We start from the raw sequence: 27,928 nt of genomic DNA on the forward strand, positions 1-27,928 counted from the left end.
GCAGAAAGTGTAGACCAGATGTTGTCATTTACACAAAGTAGTATTGGTGCACATTTAAGAGCCAAAATGTTTTCATGCATAATTGTCGACTAAAATGACAGAGCAACTGCCTTCGATATAAGAGCTTCTGATATTGATACTGAATTTACTCTCATTGAGTAAAAATCAGAGTGACTTCTTCGTACAAGCATTTTTTTACAAAAACATGAACTTTATATGACACATACGAGTACATAAAAAAATACAAAAGTTTTTACATTAAAATTTCTTAAATAAAATAATATTTTTGCATAAAAATTGCCAATTTTCTAAGAATTACAGTATAGACATGCTATAAAAGATAGGGATACAGCAAGTTTTTGCAATTACATACAGTTTCCTCCAGTCCCGACAAAATTTACTTCGAAAACATTGGATAAGCTTGTTTGTAATGAAATTTTGTAATTATGAACGAGGTCAGACTGGAGTCAGTTTTCATATTCATCGGAGAATGGGAATAAGAGGGAGGAATTGCACGCTTATGAGGACAAGAATTGGTAAGGAATGCAAGGATTCTTAGGAAAATAAACTCAGTTTACTCGGTTCAACTAGACTTAAACCTCGATTTTATGTCTACTCAAAATCATAGTGAACCTCTAAAAATTTACTCAGTCATGGATGCGGGCTCATAATTTGCCCTTATTTGTTCTTTATAACGATTGGAAATCAAATTTCAGTTGCCAGTGACCAATTTGTACCAAAAATAGGATCACTATGGAAGGCTATCACTGTTGCTTGCGGTAAAATTAACTTCCAGTTCCAGCCATTTTCAAACATTGCACACGTAGTACTAATCTCAACTGCACACAAACAACAATGAATGCTTGCCCTACAAGCTCGGTGTCTTCTAATCCTCGGGCCATTTTTTGAGTTGGGATCCTTAGTAACTTCTCGTGGGAGGAAGACTCCTAATTGCATTGTTGGTGACCTGGCGCCAGATGACTTAAAATCAGTCTTAACCACTTAGTGCATGAATTTTTTAATGAAAACATTTACTTAATTGGACACATGTAAGTGTATGCATAAGCACATAAGTTGTGTATGTTAAGATTCCTTAGTTATAATAATATTTCTGTACAAAATTACCAACTTCATAAAAATTACTGTATAGCCGCGATATAACTAACACGGATATAATGAAATTTTTCAATTACGAACCGTTTTCTCCGGTCCAGACGAGCTGACAGACCTGGTCTGACAGAGCACCTGGTCTTTCGCTCTCTGATGAGACAATTGCACAAGTTCACCACAAACTAGAACAATGATTTAGGGTTTTGCATAATGATTCACGATTTCGCACAGAAGGGATGCAATGGAATCACCCAGATTGCTCTCTGTTGCTTTCTATGGCGTGATGGCATGAATTTGCACCAGTTGACTTCAAGGGAGCTCTACACTACAAGTTTTCAAGCAATGCGCTCCGTGAATCGGACCTGCGTCCCTCAGTAATTGCCTCCCGGGAAACTTATGTGCAACGAAACTGCCAAGTGTCCGAAAAGTTAGTTTCCAGCTTTGCGCAGTTGCTTGACGCGTCATTTTCTAATTCATCCATTTTTTCATAAAACCGGACTACTTTCCCGGATCCGTGATCATGCCGCCCCACATGGATCACTCAGCCACTAATGCATAGTTTTCCAGAATCAGAGCTTAAGATTGTGAGCTCCTGAAATCAACTCGGTGCTGGAAGGCAAAATGAATACATATTTAATAATATTTACGCACTTCCGATTTTACATGATTTTTCAGTCGTCATTTGCTTACTTGCAATGTAAAAACCGAGTGAAACGCGACGTATTGGAAAATTTGACATTAAAAAAAATCGCTGCATTTTGGGCATCTTGAATTTCGTAATATTGGGGTTTTACTGCTATGAAAATCCTGATGTCTCAAATTTTTATCATGGAAAAGGACAAGGCACAAATCCCAAACATTGAGCAATGCATACAATAATTTTTTAAATGTCAATAAGTAAGAACATTTCCCACCAATTCTTCCTCCATAATTCAAACATTTCAGTGAGAGGACACTTATCAAATGAAAACTTATTCCTTAATCACGCATGGCGTCCCAATAAAATATACCATAACTTTGAGAAATTAAGAGGACCAAACCCCTGAAAGGATTTTTAGTGCACACTTACATATGCATAATGCAATCATTCAACTGAATGAGAAAATCATTCAGCTTTGACCCGTATCTACTAATAAAATCATCAAGTGATTTCAAGGCACTACATAGTGCTTCAAGTCATACACCTTTTGCATGTATAAAATACAATTTTGGAGTAACTGTGATATCCTATACAAACTCAACAATCAGTAAAATCTATTTCCTCCCAATCTCACACGACAGTCTAATGATTTTTCACGAGGTCAACTTACATTCTTAGATTTCACTGGGATCTAAATTTGCACCAAACACCACAATGATAAATATTTGTACCCTTTATGGAGTTAGTAAACATTCAACGTCTGTGGTAGATTGATCTAATTTCAAACTTCACAACCTATTTGTACACATTATCTCCACAAGATTACGGGACTAATGAGCTTTTTTCAAATGATCATCATACTTAGATTTTGACTGGAAACTCAACTTGCATCTTCCACATTTAAATACGTTGTTGTTAGTACACTTCATAACATGGAGGTCACACCTTCCTTGCTCCACGAATTTTTTACCGCACTTTCGACAACTGAAACACCAATTTTCATGAGTCCCCAAGAAGTGTTGGCATAAACCTGTGAAGGAAGGACAGCTAACTCCGCAGTCCCCACAGAGGCACACCTTGTGTCTCATCAAGTTTAGATGTCGCTTCAATGACGCAGGTTTTGTGTACGCACTGCTGCATTCCCCGCACCTATATATGGGAAAGTCTGGCTCGACCCCCTGCGACGCAGCGAAGGAAGAACAAAGCTTTCGGTGTTCCTTCAGCTTTTGCATGCTTTTGAATGCAACACCGCACAAAAAACACTGATTCTCTCTATTTTTGCCCACATGAACGCCTTGGTGACCAGCTAACGAAGTCTGGTGCAAAAAAGATTTTCCACATACTCGACAGACATAAGGTAGTGGTTTATCAACACAGTACTTCAGGTGTGCCTGTAACTGAGCCTTGAGCAGTAGTGTGTTGCAAAATGAACACTTCATCACAAAACAGTCCTTCCTACTCATGTGCTCTTTCAGTTCGTTAGAATTCTTGAATTTCAGTGAACAAAGAGAACATTTTCTACCCATCTGATTCCAATTACCACTCTCTTCATTTTGCTTATTCTGGTGTGGAGAAGATACCTGTAGACTATCCTCTTTTACCCCAGGAACCTGTTTGGGAGTAAAATAAGACAACAGGGTAGTTTCCTTCATCAAAGAAAACAAAAGGCATTGATTGCGAGTCTTTACCCACCATTAGTGTATTCATAATGTACAAATTATTTGGTTTTAGAAATCCCAGTTTAGACGAATGGCAATGGTCAATGTTAACCTCATTTGAAAAAGGCCAGATTGGTGACCATGCGATGCCACTTCACGTGAAGTCACAGGAACCTAGTTTCTATACGAGTAGATAGGAGTTTTACATTGTCTGAGAGTACCAATGCATGCATGAGGCACAGAGCTCAGGGAAACATCTCTTAATAATCACCCATTAAAATTACCCAAGTTTGGAAAGTTTCCTTCGTTTGATAGGAGAATAATAATCCTTATTTAAGCCAAGTGCTACCTGCTAGCAGCCTGCATCGTATCAGCGCTCAAGCCTCGCCCCACGGTCACCTCACACACCTACAGCTGGAACCAGAAATACATCACACGGACTTTTTCCCATCATTCCTACTTAGCCATTGCTTTCGCGTGCTTGAAAATTTTCAATTTTCGTTTAATCGCAAAAAATAGATATCATCATTGGAAAATCTAAGAGCGTGAAATGCGTACTCCAGGAGTAATAATCTTTCAATTTAGACAATAAAAAAATAATAGGAAACCACCCTATAGGAGGCAAGCGTTTATGCTACAGTTACTGCCAGCTGAGCGCATTCATATTGTTGGGCTCCTACATGAGCCGATTTGATTCGGTGGGCAATTGTTGAGCATTTGTGCAGTGGAGGTATCGAATAGAGTCTGATATTTTTTCCTGTCACCTGCAAACAAGTGGAGAGTAAGCACCTCTGTTAAGAAGTTCAGTCGCGATCAAAGATTGGGAAAAATCTCAAGTGGCGTAATGCCATCAAACTCTGAATCAAACTACGCTAAGTCTACGCAAGACCTGTAAAATAGTGTTTCCTGCGGGAAAATTTGGAAACTAGGAGAGTCATCGCTCAGTTCCTTGTTAATTGTTCATGAAGCATTTCTTCCTGGAGGTGAATATACAAGAGCTGCTCAGAAAGTAGGTAACCTCCATTTGTCACTGCGTGAAAAAGGAAGGCTTAGTGCCGCCATTGTTGCGTCGGCACGCACGGCAGGTCAGTCGGCTTCGAGTCATGGTAAAGGGAAGGTTGCTTGAGCGCCATTGTTTTTTGGTAGCTTGTCAAAACGTGCGCTGCAATAGAAAATGCTGCCAAGTGCTAAGTGGGTGCTGTTTTTAAATTGTTCACAGCTTAACAATATTCAACAGCAGCAATTCATAGGGAACTTTGTGCTGTGTATCGCCCAAAGATTATGAGTGAAGGAGATATCAGGGAATTGGTTTGTGCATATGAAGAAATGGCTTGCCTCCCAGCGATTTGAGAATGATGAAGAGCTCAAAGATGCAATCACTGGATAGCTCGAGCCACAGGCGGGAGATGTTTATGCAGAAGGAATTTAAAACGTATAAAATAGGTATCATAAGTGCCTAAATGTTCATGAAAATTATGTTGAAAAGTAAAGGAAAGTTGTACTTTTTGCATGTAATATACAGTAAATCAGTGGCGTAACTATGGGGGATTAGGAGGATAGATCCCCCCCGAAAGCCTCAGAGATATAAAAATGATATTCAAAACTATTGTCTAGTTTTGACATATAGTAAATTTTAACGTAACCTTTTAATGAAACCCAAATTTTAAGAGCCAAAATTATGTAAAATGTAATTTGCAGGCATGTCATTTTTCCAAAATTTTCCAGGGAGGTCGCCCTTCCCCATCCCCCTTCATCCCCCAAAGCATATTCCTAGCTACGCCATTCCTGCAGTAAATTTTGTAAATCTACTTAACTGTTTTATTTATAAAAAATTGGGAGGTAACTCTCCGAACAGCCCTTATGCACACATGCTATAGGTACATATGCAACGTTTTTTTCATTACATACGGAGCGTCGCACAACTGAGGATTTTTATGAATGCATAAGATCACTTTCGAAGTAACTTGATGCATTACTTTAGGCAATATGCATTATGACGAGATGAAAATTTTTAGCTTTTGGAATTTACTCAATGCAAAAGGGAGCAATTCATTTAGAACCAAGCAGCGAAACCGATAACAAATGGTAATAACCACACCAGAATCACTACTGACAAAACAAAGGAATAGTTTCATACTCAATTAAAAAAACTGTGGGTAAGAGAATGATAACATATCCATACCATTTGATCTTAACTGAGGGTACGATTTTTCAAGATTTTTTTTGCAATTTCCGCTGACATTCCATGACTTTCCACATGCACCGGAATTCTCTGACCATTGAAGTTTTACAGACAAGTGGGCAGTCGTTTGATATAACTCACCTCATACTTTGTTGAAGGCTCAGTCACAGCTATTCCCTTCTTTGTTATCCATGGCAATGTTCTACTACACTGCCCCATCAGAAGAAAATCAGCTGGGACATCAACATCGTCCACAACTAATTCGTTTTCAGAATCACTGACACGAATCTCGGGATCGCCTGATTCCGCTTTGATTGCGTTGATTTTAATGGAGAGTGGATCTTCACAATCCATAGCACTTTCCTCTTCTTCCAACTCCTCCTCAGTACTTTCCAGAGGTATAAACACTTCATTAGGGATGCACATCTAAAAGAAATTAAATATCTTGTAATGATTTTGTTGTAATATAGTCATTTTCAGAAAAACCTACTAAAGGTTTTATTCAACAAGATTGACACAAAGTGAAAGTAAACAAGTCGTAGTGTTACCATGATGAATACAATTATTAAAATGAAGATCAACAACATAACAATTAATTGAACATGCTTTATACCAGGGATCAGTGGTGCAGTGAGGGGGGGTTTTGGGGGATAAACCCCCCCAGAGCTCAGACAATGTTTTAAGTTTAATCTATATTATTTATTTAGATTAACATTACTAATAGAATAGTGTAATAATAGGGTGGTTTCCTTCATCAAAGAAAACGAAAGGCATTGATTGCGATTCGTTACCCACCATTAGTGTATTCATAATATACAAATTATTTTGTTTCAGAAATACCAGGTTAGACGAATGGCAATGGTCCATTTTTATCCTCATTTGAAAAGGGCCAGATTGGCACCCATGCGATGCCACTCCACGTGACGTCACAGGGACCTAGTTTCTATACGAGAAGATAGGAGTTATACGTCGTCTGAGGTTACCATTGCATGCATGAGGCGCAGAGCTCAGGGAAACATGTCTTAACAATCACTTATTAAAACTGGCTAAGGTCGGAAAGTTTTCCTCGTTTGATAAGTTATTAATAATCCTTATTTAAGCCAAGCGCTACCAGTCAGCAGGGTACTAGGCTAGCCGCTAGCAGTCTGCGTCATATCAGCGCTAAGCCTTGCCTCAAGGTCACCTCGCAGGGCAGGAGGGGGAACCAGAAATACGTCACGCGGAGAGACTTCCCGACATTCATACTTATGCGTCGCGTTTTCGCGCGCTTGAAAATTTTCACTTTTCATTTAATCGCGAAAAATAGATATCGTCATTTAAAAATCTAAAAGCGTGAAATACGTACTCCAGGAGTAATAATCTTTCGATTTAGGCAATAAAAAAATAATAGGAAACCACCCTATTAATAAAATATCCCTCAGAAGGCCGTAAAACTCACCATTTTCAACCATTTATCTTGATTTTTTTCTGGCGGAGGGCCCTCGTACCTCCCGCATACCCTGGCAGGTATGCCATACCCCCAGACACCCCAGTATTAGTTGCGCCTGAAACCCCCCCTAACCTTAATTCCTAGCTGCGCCCCTGCCAGGGATAGCAACAGAAACTAAACAAAAGTCGAAACCAGTAAAATTTCAATAGTTTCCTTCCCAGCAGCAAAACGTGGAAACAAAATGAAATGGCATTAAACCCAGGGAGCTAAACTCGGGGTCGAAACGAAATCGGAGTAAAAACTACTTCAGGTCTAAAGTTTTGTAAAACTCTGAGACAAACGAAACACAAATATTAACAGGAGAACGTTGAATGCAAGCAGGCCATTCTATTTTAACCTCAATGTTTTAACCTCTTTACACGTATTTCAAATGCAATTGGTCGAAACTGTTCCCTCTTCTCCCCCTCCACTCAAATTCTGGGATCGAAACTTAACTATGAGCAGTGGAGTTTTGTTTAATTTAGTTTCATTCCTGGGAGTAAAGTTTCGACCCGGGACGAAACTATACTCCTTGGTGATTTTAATTTCATACAGGAACAAAACTAAACCTAAACATCATATTTTCGTTTCCCTCCGGATCGAAATGAAGCATTTTTGTTTCGTTTCACTTGCCATCCCTGCTTTCTACCACAGATGTTTTTTACAGTTCGCACAGTCAGAGAGATTTTAAAATACAGAGTAGCCAGCAGTGAGCTTTGACAGAGTCAACTCAATTGTCTGTATTTTAAATTTTTTAAATACAGTAAAACTCGCTTATAATGACCATGCATGCAACGAAATCCTGCCTACCCGCCGAGGTGAATTCCCTGCCCCTAGAACTTTCTTATGATCACCAATGTTAATTTTCCTGCGTATAACGAGTTCAGATGATATGAAATCCCCGCTAATGCAAACTATTCTTCGGTCCCTTTGGAAATTTATACCTCTTTTACAAAGAAATTACGGTCATTTTCGCTACTTAACTGGTCCTAACCTTATCATAAGTTGTCCTTACGTCTGGCCATCACCACATAATTCTACCATTGATCTTAAAATCCCTCCCTTAACAGCTGTTTGATTGAAAGGGTCGGGCGATGGTTAAATGCTGCTTGAATATAGATGATTTAAGAAATATTAGCCGGAAATCCTGTAATTTAAGGGAAAAAATCCCTTAGCAAAATCCTGTTTGTAACAAAATAGATTAATGGGTCCTCTGAAATTCGTTATAAGCAAGTTTTCCTGTAAACTGTGTATCGAATAAAACAAAAACTAAGTATTTTCAACTTCGTAATGAAAAGTAAAACTTTGAACGTAATTCCACATAAATTTATTGAAGGACGACCTTCGTTTTGACCTCGCACGTCATCATTTGGTACGTTTGAACATAAAATGGAATATAGTCACACAATTATTGATTTCTCAAAACCTTTACGAAGAACTTTTTATGCCAGAAAATATGCATTGAACTGGCAAAATTATGGGTGAAATGAATTTAAAATAAAATATTTTGAAATTCGTGGTTGGAAATTCCAGGAGCAAAAATTCATGAAAATTATATAATACAGTGGAACTTGGATAATTCGAACATCAAGCGATCAGTTAAAAACTTCATAGTATCAAGAAATTCAAATTAAAGAAGTCCTTAATAAATAGGTCCAAAACGATAAAATTCATAATTCCAATCAAAACTCTTTATTAAACTGACACTCTTGAAATATGAATACTTTGATTAACACCTATTAACAAGATTAAAGTAACCTCAAAACAGGAATATTTATTTCAACAAACTATGAGTTTGGTTTAGGATGGTCGGCACAGCGAGAGGTAGGGGAAGAGTGATTCATCTTACTCTACGCTGGCATGCATTTTGTCTGTTAGTAAAGCATATTTTCCAATGGATTCACATTGGAAAATATGCAATTACAATTTATACCTTAATTTGACACACCAAAACTTCGAATTATCAAAAATAAAATTCGAACTATCCACGATTTTTTAGCATTGTTTGAATACAAAATGCTAGGGACCAAGAAAAATATTCGAATTAAAGTATATTTTGAATTAAAGAGGTTTGAATTATCCAGATTCCACTGTATTATATTCATATTTCAAAATTCATCCATAATTCCCAATTCTCCTTGGTTTCCCGGTCACCTGACACCCAGAAGTAGTTGGAAGGGGAAGATAGTTTACAATGAATAAAGCATCTTCTTCATACAGCCATTCTCCGGTGAGTTTGAAATAAAATAAATCCTACAACAAACCTGGCAAACAAGAAAATTTGTGAAAACTTGTTACCATAACCAGGGTTAATTTTTAATGGTGCGGTAACTTGAAATGTTTGCTTACCTATTTTTAAAAGGTCTTGTATCAATATTTTATTTTTATTTATTTCTTTATACACCCTGTAAACAGCACATAGGCCTTTACAACAGGGAATTTTTTTACAACAATCAACAATGGAGGACAATCACAAAATCTTAACAGTCATCTAACAGCACACTAAATCATCCACTTTATTTCCACTTAGCACTGTATTGTGCCTTCATAAGTGATACCAACCCAAGCACAAAAATAGTACCAAACCATTTCAAGTTACCCCAGTTTACGGTACGTATTTACAAGTATCATGAGTCCATTTTACTATAAAAGGAATGGGAAAAACTATGGCAATGTATGCAATACTATGAAAAATTGATAATGCTAATCTGATGTCACATCAAGTGATATTTGGCATTGTGAATTTTGCACACAGGATAGAACACATAAGTTACATTGGTTTCTCAATGGTCTGCTTAATGCTAAGTGACCACGAAAATTTATAACTGAGCAAATACGACTAAGAAAAGAAAGATGTGCAATTGTATGCAATCAATTCCTTTTCTTAGGAACTTCAATTGCTTAGATTTCTGTGGCTCGATTTCTCTGGTATTTTGCACCCATTCTAATGAAAACTAGAATGTTTTTAAAGTTGGGAAGGGTAGAAAAGGGAGTAAAGAGGAGGGTAGGCATTGAGGACTGGCTAGGGAATTGATTGACACATAATTATAATAATACGTGGTTAAATGAACAACACAATCAAGGCTCTACTGTATTTACTAATCGCTACAAATAACTAGGTGTTCCACTCTTATGATAAAGATCAAAGAAAAACTAACCGGTTTGGGAAAAATTTCCAAAATAAAAATTTGCAGTCCGATTTTATCATTTTTACTGTTTCTGTGAACACAAAATGCCATATTCCACAGTTATTAAATGTGCCACATATAAGTAATTTATGCCAGGCTTGGAAGGCCTCACAACTCTTGAGTTCTGCATTCCACGGATTTTCATATCTAAGAAAAATAGATATTAGGAAAAGAGAGTGAAGGGAGCCTACTAGAGAAGAAATGATGTATACATAGAAACATTATCTTCAGCCAATATTTCTCTTCAACGTTTCTAATCTTCATTGACGTCAAGTCTATTGCTTAATCACCTGTTTTTATTGCCTTTCATTCTACTTTCTCCCATATAATTTGTGAGTGGTCCGCATGTTTCAATTTAGTGTTTCATAGAGGAATTAAAAAAAACAAGGGCTCAATAACCAATTTTTCATTCTAAAAGAGTACTTCTTGAGCTATATTTAGAAAATCAGAGGTCAATTGGTGATCTTCAGTTAGAGAAAAATGAAAATGTAAAATATTTCTTTGAAGCGTAACTACGAGTAGCCCACATATTTCATTTCTGGAATAGTAATAATATATGATCTGTAGTAAAATGAAAGTTTCAACCAATTCTAAGGAGGAGTATATGATAACTTTTTTTACTATTTTTCTTTTCATATACGTAAGTGCAGCAATAAAAAATTACTTAAAATCCATTTAATAAATGCATAGTATAAAATAAAGAATAAGCTTTAAACGAGGAAAATTTGATTGCTTTATTATCATGGCATAGTTTACAAACTTTATTGTTTATAGTGATACCTAGTTTGAAAAATAAAGAGACTCATTTTCCTGTTTTTTTTATTCCTCGCCTACTTCTCCAACTGTTTGTGAGGAAAAATCAATGATCATTTTAACGGATAAGTGGGTCATCACCTTTCAGACTATCTTCTGCTCCTCACACCAATCCAGAATGGCTCACTGTTCTTTAAACTCTTCTAGCGATTTCCTCCCTTAATTAGCAGTTCTCACTAAATGAGCTAAAAAAACAAACTGTTAACAACATCACCAACTCATGAAAAAAAGGTGGCAAGTTTCAAGCTGTTTTTTTGTTAACCCTTTTGTAGAATAAAACTTACATTCAATTCAATATTTTAGCAATTTGTGTCCCATGTAATCCCATAGACCCAAGATTCAATCAATTGATTAGAGATTTAATCCATTTCCAGTTTTTAATTATTCTATGTCTCCTGTCTGGTTTTTGCATCAATTTTTCCATAATATTTTGGGGGTAGAATAATAAGAGAGAAATGATTATGGGGTGGCGACTGTCACCCCCAAATAATTCCAATGGAGATATCTCAGAAACAACTAATGTGATTGCAAGAAAACAGGATCACAAACAGTAAAAAAATAGCATTCAACCATACAACCCTAAAATGAAAACAGAAAACTTGATGAGAGACCAGTCTTCTTCTTGGTACCCACTCATATGAAAGTTCAGCAATGCCATTTAACTTTGGGCATGTAATTATGCAGGTTAGAACTGCATTATTTTCTAAAACTGGCATGAAATCCACCAATTTACACAATGCAATTTTGATTGCACCTTCACTCATATGGCTGATTGTGCAATTATGTGCACTGTGTAAAATGGCCTTAAATATTTGCATTTTTGACAAAATATTGCTACAGATAATGGTACAGATATTGTGGACCACAGAAAAACTTGGCATTTTATGCTGTGGGTAACATGTAGAAGATAGTGATGAACTCTTCTCTGGCTCTACAACGAGTTTCAATTCATATGTAGATGGCTGGGCATCTCGTCCATCACTTGGATTCTTTTCTTACCTATAAGTTTCCAAACGGTCTAAAATTCAGATTGGCAAAGTTTTACCTTTACATAAATAGTTATATTAACCTGTGCCTTATCGATGAAAGGTTGGAAAAATTGACTGATAGCAGAATTACATGTACACACCAAGCATGAAGGTTTGGTAACACCCATCCTGAAGTTTGCTTTGCTAAGATGGCCTGGTGGTGTAACTTGCTAACACACCTGACAGTATACCGAGTTCGAATCCCAGCAAAGCCAATTATTTTTTCATGGAGAACTTGATCTATGGTGTATACATATAACTTTGCACCCATGAGCGTGACTGCGTACAAAGTCGCTTGTTTCATGCAGTTCTTTAAGCAGAAAATCAATTTTATCCACTGCAGAATGAAAATCATTTGAAACTTAATTATTGTGCCATCTAATAGAAAAGTTGGATGTCTGTAAGTTTTGTTCAATGTATGTTTTTGATGTAACTCGTATATTTGATGGATCAAATGAGGGTATAATGCATACCCACTCCAGGATGACATGAATGCTAACATCTAAAAATTATTTTCCCAACTTTATTTAGAACTTTATTCCTTTTTATCATTATAAATGGTGAATTTTGTGTTTTCTCTTCATACTTTGAGAAATTTCCATTATACTCTTTATTTTTTAAGGTCGGGGAGGTCAACATCCTCCAACCAGCAATTATTTCAAAATTGCTAAGCACCAAGTCCTCTATAGTATGAAAATCTTTCCTGAATATTCTTTACATGATCTACATCCTCTGATTACAGTGGCTAGGAATCTAATTTTAGGCATCAAAAGACGACTGTGAAAAAAGTAAAATTGTTGATTTATCTAAAATGGGATCACTAGATTTGTAGGAAGTTCTTTTCCTTGAATCACTTTCATCCATAATTAATATAAAAATCCAGTTTCAAAATAAAATCCACAAAATAACAGAGACCGTTTAATTGCATCTCAGAAATATAACAAATAGGAACATTCTATTAAATATCAATGACATTCTGACATGTGAACATCTAATGTGTTTTGTGTCTTGAACGAAGTTTGGCATATAACACACTGAAAAGGCCTGATTCCTTGGCAAAGCTCATTGGAATGGCATCTTAAGCTGTAAGCATCCAAAAATCTCCTGGAGCAATTGGTACACTTCAAAAACCCACGATGATGACTGACCACTACATGTTTGCACAGTTTACTTAAAGTTTTGAAACACTGTTTGCACTCGCCACATACAACTGGAGACTTTTTCTTGTGGTCTCGCATGTGAGTTCGGAGGGAGAAAACACGTTTGAAAGCCTTGCGGCACACCCCACACATAAATATCTGGTCAAGGCCGTCGAGACGAAAACCGCTAGACGTACTTGAAGCACTGGATGTGTTGGTCAAACCATCTTCTTCAGGTTTTTCATTCAGATGGATCACTAAGTGCTCATGCAAAGAATGAGAATCTGGAAAATTTTCATTGCATATTCCGCAAATTGGTGGAGCTGTCTCCTTTTCACAGTTCACCAAGTGTTCATAGAAGCTACTGCCACCGATACCACTACGGGAGCTGGTAAACACACGTTTATTCTCCTCAGGAGATCCCAATTCCATTTGACTAGTAGAGCAATCAAGGGCACCTTGTGTCTTCTCTTTCGAAGGGTCATTTTCTGAGACACCAACTGACGCTTCAAGGGTTGAAAAATTTCTTGATCCCTCATTGATAGCACTCACGGTGCCTTTGGTAACCTGTTTATTTCAGAGTAGATGCATTAGAAAGTGTTTCAGAGGATACTGAGAATGTCATGAAAGAAATGAAGTTATAAAATTGCCACAATTACTTCAAAATTATGTGGAATGGTGATCAGAGGAGCAAACTTTGGCGATGCGCAATGAGCTTATGCATTAAAATCATTAAATACATGTCAGAAATCTTTAGTTGAAGAGTTAGAATCTCTTTTTAATTCTTTAAAAATATTAGCATCAACTAATTGTTTAATTAATCTCACACTCTTTCAAGTAATTATGTACATACAACTTGGTATTCAAAGATGTTATTGGAAATGTGGATTCAACTGTATCATTTCTCAGTTTTCATGGCATAGAAACAGAAACAAAATATTCCTACAACATCAATTTATGTTGAAATGATATGTATTGCCAAGAAGTGTTTCTTGGTCGACAATAATTATTAGGTAAAACTTTTACTTGCATCATCATGGAGGCCTGATACCTTGCATTATAGCATTTCAATACCTAACTGCACATTTATTTTGTCACTCTAAAAGGACATTTCAAATTTTTGTTTTCGCAGAGGAAAATGTGAAGATAATTTTCATCACAATGGGGTTCTTAAGGAGCTGTAGTCACGAGGAACGCTATTATGTGGGATCCAGCAACACTAGTGTGCTTGTAGCTAGGTAGCTGTTAGAGACAGAGCTTCCAATTTTTTTCCAAATGTAAATTACACACTTTGGTTCACTTTTATGTGAGCAAAAACACTGCCCTGTTGAATATTCATTCCCAATTGTGTGAAGTCAAAGGAGCAAAGTGTATGAGTACAACACATCTACTAAAGACAATGAGAATTCAAAGATGGATGCACAGACATCCATGGAAAACAGTGCTCTGGACAGCCTTGGACAAAACAATTGCAAAAGTGGAAGAAACAAAGATGAAAGATAGAAGGATAACGGTAGCTCTGCAAGATGATTCCTGATGACAGCAAGATGTGCATTAGCAGAAGTCTCACAGACCATTAAAAGATATGCCATAAGGTGTAAACAGAGAATGTTTATCGATGACCACAGGATCATCCGCACTTTGACCCTTTAACAGCTAAATAATTTGGTTGGGATACTATTGCACACCTGCCCTAGAGCTGAGAGACAGACCCAAGTGACTATGTATCACCTGCAGTGAAGTTTTCTCAGGTTTTGCACCGGGTCAGGTCCTCCATTTCTCCCTCCAACGTTTTGACGGACAACTTGCCAATCATCATCAGGGATTCAGGAATCCAATACCAAACCCTCAAAGGCTCAGGGTATTTATACAGAATTCTGTGGGTGAGGGCAGTTCAGTGTCTCCTGATTGGCTACCAGTCCCCTCATATTTTTAAGAGGTGGTCCCATATATGGCTTAAATTATAGCCACAGTCTCTGTTGCTATTATTGATGTTTTTTCGAATCTGAATGGATTCTTTTACTAAGCGGTCCCAGTATCCATGAGATCGACACAGAAGCTTTGCTTGTATGTAAGTATCACCTCTTCCCTGAATTGAAGATGAATCTCGGTGGGATGCATTTCGGAACCCAAGAGGAGAAGAAGGAAGTTTGAAACTTCCCTCACGGCGAGGCAGACGAGTTTCATGATTCAGGCACAAAGAAGATGGAGGTTCAACAGATTCAGGCTTCAATTGGTGGAAGTTAGACATATTTAAGTAAATAAAAGATCGTAGCACTTTTCGGAAAAGTGCTACGATCTTTTATTTACTTAAAGATGGAGTTATCCAAAAATGCATTGATCTCAAGAATGATTATGTTAAACAGTAGGAAGAAGTCCAAGCTTCCCGGAAACATACTACATATTCAATGCCAATCAACTTTTTTTACTTTGGGGAAAAACATTGAAAACTTTGATCTAAGGGCAGGCGCGCACTGGCGCGACCATGACCATGACCAGTTTTAGCATTGCAACAAATGGAGCGACATGCACTAGGCCAAGTCTGACTCATTGGTCGGACCCGAGTCGTCCGACCAAAATTTTTGAATTTGGTCGTCCCCGACTCAGCGGTCGTTGCGGCCAGAAACTACACGCATTCTAATGGCGCGCCGCTCACTGACTCCGACTTCACTCCGACCCGACCATACCGATCGAGCAAGTGGTGAATGTGTTTTGCTATCGTGGTCGTGCTCTGGTCAGAAGGTGTGCGACAGGGATCTGTTGTGGTCGTGTCCGTGGTCGTGCTAGTGCACGCCTGCCCTAAGGACAATCCTAGTACATATAATGAAGAAAATGGTGAAGTAATATAGGTACTGGATGAAATCTGATTACCTCTGATAATTAGATAATGCTAATTAGCGAATTACATTAATGTCTCTGACCATGCCTCTTCTGAGTGGTAACAATGTGGAGGATAAGTTCACTCGTAACAAGTAAAAATATCATAGGCCTGAAGAGAATTCATTCTTCACCTCAGGCAAAGAGAATTACATAATTCTTATCGACCATCTGAGTAGTAAACAATGATAAATAACTAGAGGAAATGCCCATTGAGGTGGCTCGAAGAGTGGGTAACTCTAGATGACAATACACATGAATACGTAATTGAACCTATATCAAGGAACAGAAAAGAAAGGAAAATATCTCATAGTAATAATGTAGAAAACTGAATATAGGAATGCATGAACATGAAGATTCACACAATCAGCTCGACAAATAATGCTGATAACTTGACAATTCTTGAAATCAGAATGAAGATCAGCGAAAACATTTTGAAATGCATGAGAAACCAAAAAGATAGACCAATAACATAAATCCAAAGGAAATTTCCATCGACTACATAAAGACAATGCAGTTATCATGCATGCCATTTTTGTGTCAGTCGTTGATTATAGATGGGTTTGAATCCTGACCATAGCAATCCGTCGAGATGGCCTTCAGATGCCCTCAAAACAATTGTAGCATGGACCAGAACAAACAATATTAGGACAAACAGGAAAAAGCAGTTGTAGCACACAAAAATGAAACAATAGTGGACTGGGCTCTGGGATATAAACGTCAGAGAAAATGTTTCAAACATAGGACTTCCTTACCATTAGATCGTCGAGTGCAACTTTTATCTCAAAAGCTAATGGATTATTATATGTCACTAACAGGGAAAATCAATGCGCGTTACTTACCTAAAATATGGAAAGTTAGATGGTAGTGAGTTAGCCAGAGTAAAATTTTACCAAATACTGTGCAACCTCGATATAACGACACCCCACGGTGCACTAATAAACACTCGCTATAACGAATTGTCGCTTTACCGGAGGTGGAGCAAATAATAGCCATATACCTCTTGCGAACAGATACAGGAGCAGGAGTGGTGCGGCGACAGATAAACATCTATCCGATAAACGTAAGCATAAATCCAGACGAAAGGCGATGTTTTTTTGCATCACTAAATTTCCTTACTCAAATAACGACTAACTAATCAAACAATTTATAAGTGCCGCACTGAATAAAAATCATGCAAAGCATTGTTTCGTCAATCATTATATTTATCGAACGACAGTTTACCACATAAATTTGAGACTGAGCACTCCATTAACTTCATTTCTAACAGATCGCTAGCAGTTACAGAGGTTAAGGAGTCTTGATGAAAGTCTTCCGGCGGTGAAACCCTCGCTATGGCGAGAGCCAACACCGAAAGGGTCTCGTAAAAACGAATTTTTTAACACGCTTATTATAGGGTCAATTGACGGTGCATCGGCTATCTCTCGTAATAACGGGGGTGTCGCTATAGCCCGTACTCGCTTTAACGAGGTTCCACTGTACATAAAACTATGAGTTAAACAATTGCACAAATGACCACGAATACCACCAAACATAAGCAATATAACATTTTCGCAATTTTAGATGTAGGTACTAAGGCAATTGGAGACAAAGGTGAGATACAGATAACTGTAGTGTTCATGGAAAACAAGAAATTATAAGGAGTTAAGAGGTACACTGAACCTCATTAATGCTTGAGAGACTTTCAATGAATATATGTATAGCACATATGTATAGCAGGCTGTAATGGGTGTTAAGGTGATTACAGCAGCAGAAAAAAGGGAAATATTTATTTAAGAAACCTGGTGTTATTGATTAATGAGTTAATGATGATGTTCAAAAACTAATGGATAGACTCACCAACGAAGGAATCCCAAAGAGAGTTTGAGAAAAAATATTTTGGATGAGAAGACTTCAATAAAAACATTAACTTGCTAATATTATGAGTTGTCAGGGCATCTGCAATCCAAGATATAAGGAACAATAAATGGGAACAATCCTGAGGAAACAGTAATCAAAAAGGTAAAGGGATTACACACGAAAAAAAATTTCCTCATTTAATTTTGTTTCAAGCTTCAATAATCTAAAAATAATAATAATTCAACCGTGTCGTGGCTGCGTTGGGAACAACAGTTTCTCCTGCACCCCAGCAGGCATCTTCAGGTCGAAGTGATTATGCCGTGTTTTGGCCGCCGTTATAAAGGCAGCCCAGTGGTGTAGGTTCGCCCTGATTGGTCGCCTAGCGGCCAATAGCGTAGGGGTATGGGGCGAGGAGTCTCTTCCATGTACTGTGGAGTTGGTAGATATCCTCTCGATTGAAATTATGAGGATGTTTAGATATTTCAATCACCTCTTGGATGATCCTCAGAAAATATCGGGATTCTCTGGCGATAACTTTTGTTTCTTCCCAGTTGATGTCGTGTCCAGGTTCACTCAGAGGGTGCTCAGCCACAGCCGACAGATGGAATTGTTTATTTTTCACCGCTCTTCTATGTTCTTGTATGCAGCACTTCACAGCTCTCCCAGTCTGTCCAATTTATGACATACCGCAACTGCATTCAATTTCATAAACTCCTTCGTAGGCGTGAGGTGAGATACGGTCCTTGGGAGTCGGAAGAAGTTCTCCAGTCTTCTTAACAGTTGAAGCGTGTTGTAACGTCGAATTTTCTGAGGAGTCTCGCGATTTTTTCACTGGTGCCTGCCACATAGGGGATTGTAGCATAACCCACTGCCTTGGGTTTCTCAGTTTTCGGACTTGGTGTCTTATTTTTGAGTTGTCTTTCTATCTTTGTGGTCCTTTTAAGGACCATGTCACAGTGGTATCCATTGCTGGCCAGGGCCGTCACCAAATGTCGTTTTTCCAAGGGAATTGAGACTCGGTCAGAGATGGAGTATGCTCTGTGCACTAATGTCGAGATGAGAGCTGCCTTCTGAGTAGGGTGGTGGTGTGAGGAGGCGTGCAGGTATCAGTCCGAATGTGTCGCCTTTCGGTAGACTCCGTGGCCGAGTTTTCCATTAGATTTCTTCGTCACCAGTACATCTAGAAAGGGTAGGCAGCCATCCTTTTCCACTTCCATGGTGAACTTGATGGAATCGTGTTTGTTGTTGAGGAGTCGTAGAAAATTCTCCAGTTCTGAGTAAATATGAAGAGTTAGTTAAGTATGAGAAATTCCCAATCAAAGCATCATGCTAATTTCATAACATAAGTAGGCCCTTAATTATTAAGTATTTTCACAGGCACTACAAATAGCGAGCCAGTCTTCTGAGTGCAACATATATGGAGAGACGATATTCAAGATACAATCAGTTGATTAGATATTTACCCCATTTCTTCTACTTGATGAATCTATGCCTCCTGTCTGTTTTTTGCATCTCTTTTCCAGAAAATTTTGGGGGTGGAATAATAAGGAGACAAATGATTATGGGGTGGTGATTGCCATCTCCAATAATGCCAGTGAGAAATCTCAGAAACAACCAACAACCTTAACAGGACACCAAACAGGAATAAAAGGAAATATTAACATTCAACCCTAACATAAAAACAGAAAAGTTGATGAGAGGAAAGTTACCTAATGATACCCACACATGTCAGGAAATTTGGGAGTTAACCTAAGAAAAGTAGGTATTTGACACACTGTGGCTAATATTAGGATCACGGCTCCATAAGATATAGACTGCAAAGCAAATATATTCAGCAATGTTGAGGGTTTTGCTCCAAGTACTTGATATTAGATCCTGTTATAAATCCATGTCAAGATGAATGATTCTTCTTCCATAAAATTTTCTCCGTTGATTAGCTTGAAGGTCGGCTTTACATTTCAAAGACCTAAAAACAAATCCTGGTAGTAATTTATACAGTCAAAAGACTACCAGTTTTCCAATGCATTTGCAATGCACCATTTCCATGTGCATCCAATGTTCCATCTGTTCAGTGATGCTTTCAACAGTTCTGCCATGATGCATTTGAGTAAAGCATTTGTATGACATTTCTGTACTTCTTCCTTTCAGTCTTTGCTTACTGACTTCTATATCTGCTGGTTATCTACCACATTACCACTGCATAAATAATCACCTCAATGAACTTTCAAGTTGTTGTGAGTGCCTCAAAGGTGTGTTTCACATACTGGCCACCAGCGCCTGTGGCGCACAGGGACTGAGCAGAGTAAGTCGTGAGCAGTTGTAGTCACCGCTTCAGTACGTCACGGTCACAGTACGTTGTAAGACTGAGTATGTAATATGTCTTCTGTGTTAATAAATTAGACTTCGTTGAAAGTCTGTGATTGATTTAACGAGTGATTAGATTAAATCACAACACAACTGATCAACTTTCCACAGAAACTCAAAAATTCCTCAAAATCAGAAAGAAGGGATAATAAAAGAATAAGGGATGTGAAGGAATGGTATTGAGGTGACAGAGAAAGGAAATACGTTAACACATTCAATACGGGCCCGATTTTCATTAAAGTCATCGAAATCGGCTGTTAAAACGAGAAAAAAAGGGAGGATTCCGCACCATAACTTCCATTCAAATGCTGCTTTTTACAAACAATGCACACGGTTCGAAAGAGGGAAGCTTGCTGAAGGCCATGCACACAATCGGAAGTGGATATAGTTACGTACGGAGGCGGAGAAAGGGCCCCTGACCCGACCAGCAGAGCGTGTCAACTGACGTGCTCCCGACTGAATGTGTTAATGGATAAAAGGTTAGAAATAGACAGGGAAAGGTCACCATGGCACAACAAGCGAATGAAGGATGGACATTTGGCAACAATGCTATAGCAGTGTGTTAACAGATAAGAGAACAAATCTAAAAGATGACAACTTGAGCACAGTAGCAGTATTTCGTTTAAAATTACAGACATTCAAAAGTTATTTCTCCCTATGTAAGCTGGATATATGGATATGCAAAGGATAAAATATGTAAAATGGGTGAATTCAGTCAATACTCCATGTATATTATTGCTTATATCATATTATTCCCGGTCAATAATATCCTAAATTAAGGGGAATGGGTGGACCACTGGAAGGATGGCTCTCATTCAGCATCAATTATTTTGCCGTTAAAATAACACTGATTTCAGGGCAAAATAACATCGCTTTTGTAAAAATATAAAACCACTTTTGGCTATAAAATAACCCCACCTTTTGCATGTCCTAGTCATAACACATCAACCTATAGGATCATAGGAAAACCAGTGAATTCTTCCTACTACCAATTCTTCGGAAAAGACTGAATTCCTTCAGATGATACTTATACTCTCGCATCAATAACAAAATAAATTAGATTAAAAAAATGGAATGATATACAAAGCAAATGCAGCCGACTCCCGATTATCTGGCTGCAGTTAATCCGTGTTGCCGATTATCCGGTCATGAGTTTACTCAGTGACAGTTTTTGTTCCTGACATCTCACAGTGGATTTGCAGCATCCTTGCAAAATCACTGTGCAAATCTCTTTTTCGGAATCCGTACCTCACATCCACAAATGCATGGTTTTCGGAAACCAGGTGTTATGTGGAGCAATAGGAATAAGAGTACAATCACGTTATCGCCGCTAAAAATATCACGGTTGGGAAAAGAAAGCAATCTAATATAACGGACAATGTGCTTAATAATAGTGCAATAAAATCTCTATGTAGTGAACCTCTTTACATTGTAAACTTCCATACTTCATACCACCCCTATGGTCCCGTCAGATTTACATGTAAATATATTTGTAATATATGTATATGTATATTTATGAATGAATGAAGTAGTGTATCGGCCAAATTGGCTTATTTCACTTGGGCTCAGCGTGCCCCGAAACGCATGTTCCTGCCTCTTTCCTACTATCGTGAGAGTGTGTATCTTTCCTTTCATTCTTGTATCCTCGTCAATTCCTTTTGTTGGTGAGTGGTGAGCTGCCCCAGTGTCATCTAATGGTTACTCTTGTGGGCTAAAGCAAAGGGAGTTTCCTGTGCATAAAACCCCGCCAAAATCGTGGTAAATCTAAGCGTTCGGGTAGCTCAACTGGTAGAGCACCTGGCTGGCAACCAGGAGATTCTGGGTTCGAGTCCCAGTTAGGCCACATTTTTACCCTCTGATTTCTGACTTTTTCCATCTACCACAGCACCGTTGTCCTCTTCCTTTTTCCATTATATGTTCCTATCCCTTTCTTTCCTTACCACTGAATTTATTTGGATATATATTTATAAACATGTAAATAGGCAAACTTCTATATCGATGGCTAAGTTCTAACAACAGGTACCTCAAAAATGGCAACTTTTCAGGAGAACAAAAGAAACTATTTATATTTTTAATTGTACACTGAAATTAAAAACCAAAAATTCATAAAACTGGAAAAGAAGCATACATTTGCAGACAAAGACTTGTTTTTTGATTGAATTTTATTTTTTTAATATCATTACACTTTGTTTAAGATAGCTGTCTCAAACCGGCCAAATTTTGAAATACGTGTTGTTAGAACTTAGTCATCGATATAGTGAACCTCTTCATCTCGTAAAACCTCATCTTATCATACCAAGGAGTGGGACGCATCTGCGGTCGCTGAACATCATGCCTCCAGCCCTGGGCATAAAATAATGTTTAACGCTACACGGGTATTGGCGAAGACGGATGAATAACATCCGTGTCTTAAACGTGAATCCGTCGAGATAGCAAAAAGGCCAATCAACTTTAATAGGGAGGATGGATATAACCTCAGCCGCATATGGAGAGGGTTCCTGGCCCAATATAATGACCAATGGCTATCGCCTTCTGTAAAAATTCACAATCGGGTCAACAATATGTTAACGAAACCTATATAAACGAGAACAGTTTCCCTCCCATTCTCTTGAAAACACTCCCACTAGGAGTGAAATGTCGAGTAAGAAAATGTTACCTATACAGCAATTCCCGAAAACAACCACCAACATTGATAAAGAAGCTGTAAAAATCTTCATACGAAAATTAAATAAAATAAATAGTGGAATATTGTCTGTAACTTTTACTTTCTTCTATCACATAAAAATACGTAGGGACTTAAATAATTATTTTAGACATGAACTGCAAATGAAACATACATGTATCACCTGGGGTGCACTGACTTTTACCACATCTAATGCAGTAAGCCCATGTTATGAGTGCTCTGACGACAAATCTCTATTCCCTGGTCATTTTCTGGCAACATAAACTCAGAGATAATCAAAATTGTCTTTCGTCAGAACACTTTAAGCGCAAATGATAAAAAAGTACTCACATTATTTGTAACTTCCTCCGGTGCAGAATGGGCTTCTGAATACGCAGCAACTGAGGTAGATGGTTCTGATATGACTTCCACATCCTTGTCGTTATCCTCATCTTCATCATCGAAACAACACACGGATGCAATATCATCTGAACTTACACTGTAAGTCGGACTAGATGGGGCACAGACTGTTTCTGCACCTGAGTCATCATCACTACTATCCTGCAAATCCACAATCGGAACGTCCTCCGAGTCGTCCTCCTTTTTATCCTTGATACTCTGCAGGGCTTGAGGCTACAAGGACAGGAAGGAAGGAAGGAAGGATTCAAATGATTTCATTACTTGCAATAACTATAATATTACATTACGATAACCTTGAACCACTCGTGGGGAACACATAGGCCTCGGGTACGATACGAGCGGCGGGCAGCGAGCGGCGTCGCTCTGAAATCATCCTCATTTAGTTGCGTGTAAATCCATTGAGGGTGGGTACGGTATGTTTGAGCGGCGAGCGACAGTGAGCGGCGCCGCCCAGTGCCGCTCATGGTTCCAAGTCCAGACCGATTTCTTTTCCACTGCCACTCAGTAGATTTATCCTGCAGTGTAGTTGAAAATGTAAGCGGAGAAATATCAAAGTAGTGAGAATACGGCCAAACAAAGGAAAACTGAAGTTAGAAAAGGTGAGAAACCCGAGGGGTCAGAAAATTGGCGCTCGTATTGTAGCCACCGCTGCCGCTCAGGTTGCCGCTCGTATCGTACCCGAGGCCACATAAGGAATATTTGCGACATAGCCCTGAAGAAATTAGGATTCGTCAAGCGTACTGTGAGAAAATTTTGGGATGAGAAAGTAAAAGAAAGGTGCTATTTCACACTCATCCCACCGCACCTTGAATATGCAGCGAGCGTATGGGATCCAGTGCAGAAAGACTTAATCTGCAAACTGAACAAAATACAAAGGAAGGCTGTGTGGTTCATCAAAAACCGCTACGGGCGTACAGACAGCGTTACCCAGATGTTAAGCGAATTAGGCTGGGAGCCGCTTGGGACTCGGAGGCTGCATGCTAGGCTTAGATTGTTGGAACAATTGAGAATGGATATCTTTAAGAGCGACACAGAGAACATAATATTATAGCCACACCATATTTCCAGGTCCGATAGAAGCGATAATTTAAGGGAGATGTTTTGCTGAACGGATACATATGGGAATTCGTTTTTACCCCGAACCATAAAGGACTTTAATAAATGCAAGTCCCAACTTCGTTAGAGCATTTCGTCTTTTGTGTGTATACGGCTGGTGTCCTAACACCCCCTGCCACACGCCTATTAGGCGGCTTGCAGGGTATTATATAGATGTAGATGAATCTGTTCACTTTAAGCTTGCAGGTGAGCCTTTGTGAGAGCCCGGACACTTTCGAAAGGCATCTATTATCTACCTTTTGAAGATATTTTTTCTCAATAGGGTACTTCCCCTCATCAAAGAAAACAAAAGGCATTGATTGTGATTCGTAACCCAACATCACTGTATTCATAATATACAAATTATTTGGTTTTTAGAAATCCCAGTTTAGACGAATGTTAATGGTCAATTTTAACCTCATTTGAAAAAGGCCAGATTGGCGCGCATGCGATGCCACTCCACGAGACGCCACAGGGACCTAGATTCTATACAAGTAGTCAGGAGTTTTACATCGTCTGAGATTACCAATGCATGCAAGTGGCACAGAGCACAGGGAAGCATTTCTTAATAATCACCTAAATTGAAATGGCCTATGGTCGGATAGTTTCCTTCGTTTGATAGGGTATTAATAATCCTTATTTAAGCCAAGCGCTACCTGCTAGCTGGGTACTCTGCTATCTGATAGCAGCCTGCATCATAGCGGCGCTCATAGCCTCGCACCAGAGTGGCCTTACACGGTGGCAGCTGGAACCAGAATGACATCACACGGGCTTTTCCCAGTATTCATACTTTTCCGTCGCATTTATGCGTGCTTGAAAATTTTCACTTTTCATTTAATCGCGAAAAATAGATATCGTCATTTAAAAATTTAAAAGCGTGAAATACGTGTTCCAGGAGTAAATAATCTTTCGATTTAGGCAATTTAAAAAAATAGGAAACCACCCTATTGGGTAATGGTAGTACCGAAAAAGAGAGACAGTAGGAGCCAACTTAACGTTGTCAAATATGCATAGCCACCTTAGTTTATCACTAAAAATTTGTGAGTTATGCGTGACCACAGGTATTTTAGCTCTGGTGCCAAGACAATGTATCTACTCATAATAAGGTTTTGAGGATAATACTTTCACAGAAGCACATTACATTGTCAGCTACCACGCAGAATGAGGCACAGTTGGGGAAAGGACATGTAAGGAGAATGCATGAGGTTTGGCAACACTGCTCCACAAGTCGTGGGTTGAGAAACTTTCCCTCCCCTCACCGCAACTTGCTTTAGCTACACCAGCTCACCCACAAAGATAAAATGAACAGAGGATTGGGTCTTAAGATTGGATTATTAAAAAAAAATAGCAATACATGCATAAATTAACTGCAGTGGGCATGCAATATGAGATTTAAGTGCATATACCTCAATGCCAGTGTTCATAGAAACACTTTGGACAGAACCTGGCTCTACCAATGGGGAAAATAGCATGGGGATAGGTGGATTTTTAATTAAATGGAAAGTTAGATTTTGTATCATGAGCCAGGAACATGTATTGACCTTTAATGCAATAGGACAATTTTCATCTCAAATCAGTCGGATAGAAAAAACTCATGCCTGGGGACCATCAGCAATCACTCCCTAAGTTATGTGTGTATAAGAACTATCCTTATGAATGATAATACATTTATCTAACTTAAGAACTCACACAATGGAAAGATTATGAACCTTGCAGTGTCATGCCTTGGGAAAAGAAAAAAAAATCACACAAGTACCAGTATGAAATCGTAACTATATTTTCTATTCTTAAAGAAGAAACTTTTAGGCAAGTAAGTATTATTTATACTTGCTGTAAGTAAACCATTTTGTGTCAATTCATCAAGGCACAGAGGAAAAACTAACCACTAACCAGCCAGTACTGGTCAGGAGCTTGGATAGTGGGAGAATCATCGAATTTAATTTCCTTCCTCAGAATAGGAAATGCTGTACAAAAAAATTAAGTTACTGGCCTGGTTACACGCTGTTAACACGTATATGTTAATGCGTGAATGATTTTGGTGAAGTAGAACATTTAAGGATCCTTATCCATACATTCAACACAATTACTCCTGTCTACTCCGTAAATGCATTTTTATGCTATGAGTAAGCCATATGTTCAGTAGACCCAATTGAAATTCAATGTAAATGGTATTATATTTTCATTTCATTGATGAAAAATGTCGTTACTCATGAGTTAGAAATTCGTGCAGTTAAATACTCGATGATAAATCGATTAGCGGAACTTACTACTGCTACAGCATTCTCTCTTTTAAGAATATATTCCAATGTTATCTTCGCTTCGTGGCTGATATTCTTGAATTTCTTAAAGCGGGCAAGTTCATTTAGGCAGTTACAGCAAATTCTATCAGGAAGACCATCTCCTTGGCGAACCTATGTCAATGATAAGTGGGAATGAGATATGCACCAATAATCAATTAATGAGATGCTACATTACCTACGGTATGACAAAAAAATTAATACTGTTATCGCAATGTTTGGAACGACAAATACAATTTCATCCGTTTTAATATCAAGAGCTTTCAAAATTGAAGAACTTACTCACGGATGACTTTCAAATTTCACAATAACACAATGTAAAAATTAAACACTTACATTTAAGTCCAATAACTCATTAATGAGATCAGCAATGCTACAACCTAGTGCACCCTCTCCAAAAATACCTAACATCCTTGGGCTTTTTAGAACACATGTTCTGCAAATCTGTAAACTTTCCGTTAAAGCCATATTTTCACATTTCACAATAGTCACTTGATGACTACCCAAGCTTCTATTACAATATGGTCTTTGCAACGATTACGAAAACATCATGCAACGTAACCCACATACTGACAATTCCATAAGTTTTGAACTGTTTTGAACGTTGTCAACATTCACCACATACACGCTTAGGAACCAATTGCCAATTGAGATCAACACCGGTGAAGATCGCGCCAAAAAGTCTATAGAGCGCACCACGGTAGTTGAGATAAAACAAAAAACAATCGTATAATACCTGATAAACCTCGAAATTCAAATACATATATATTGTGGACCAAATGTAAAAGTACGCTGGTTTATGATATTTTGTGGTAGCATTGCCGATTTTAGCTAACTAAGATTACAATTCATATATTTGTTTTTAATATTACCCCAAAAATGTCGAATGTCTACAATATAACAATTTATTGCAATACTAAGGAATTAGGCAGCAAGTTAGCCGAAGCCGAGTGATCAACACAGGGAAAAATGGCGCAAAGCCCACTTCGAAGATAAAATAAGCATAAAAAATACAATGTTTTTTTTCAGAATTTCTTAGCGAGAAACCATCTCCTTCACCCTTGAGGATATTGTTTTTATACGTTTTTAAAGCACGTTTCGCTTGAAATCAAGACGCTAATCCTCTTCTCAATGGCTCATTAGTACTT

At 38.2% G+C, this 27,928-nt stretch overlaps 1 protein-coding gene across 2 annotated transcripts; it reads right to left on the reverse strand.

The window, feature by feature from the left end:
* Nucleotides 1–297: 297 nt before the first annotated feature.
* On the reverse strand, nucleotides 298–27,448 carry LOC124169186 (zinc finger protein 184-like). Of its 2 annotated transcripts, XM_046547701.1 has the most exons (5): nucleotides 27,117–27,448; nucleotides 26,751–26,894; nucleotides 23,320–23,601; nucleotides 5,732–6,016; nucleotides 298–3,360 (listed from the first exon to the last, which is right to left on the reverse strand). In XM_046547701.1, the coding sequence occupies exons 1-5, from the start codon at nucleotides 27,246–27,248 to the stop codon at nucleotides 2,581–2,583; spliced, it is 1,623 nt and encodes a 540-aa protein (XP_046403657.1). In that variant the 5' UTR covers nucleotides 27,249–27,448; the 3' UTR covers nucleotides 298–2,580. The 2 variants fall into 2 exon arrangements, with proteins under 2 accessions (XP_046403657.1, XP_046403658.1); XM_046547702.1 differs by lacking the exons at nucleotides 298–3,360; nucleotides 5,732–6,016 and adding an exon at nucleotides 12,993–13,793.
* Nucleotides 27,449–27,928: the final 480 nt, after the last annotated feature.

The sequence above is a fragment of the Ischnura elegans genome, chromosome 12 (genome assembly GCF_921293095.1).
Source record: "Ischnura elegans chromosome 12, ioIscEleg1.1, whole genome shotgun sequence".
NCBI lineage: Eukaryota > Metazoa > Arthropoda > Insecta > Odonata > Coenagrionidae > Ischnura > Ischnura elegans.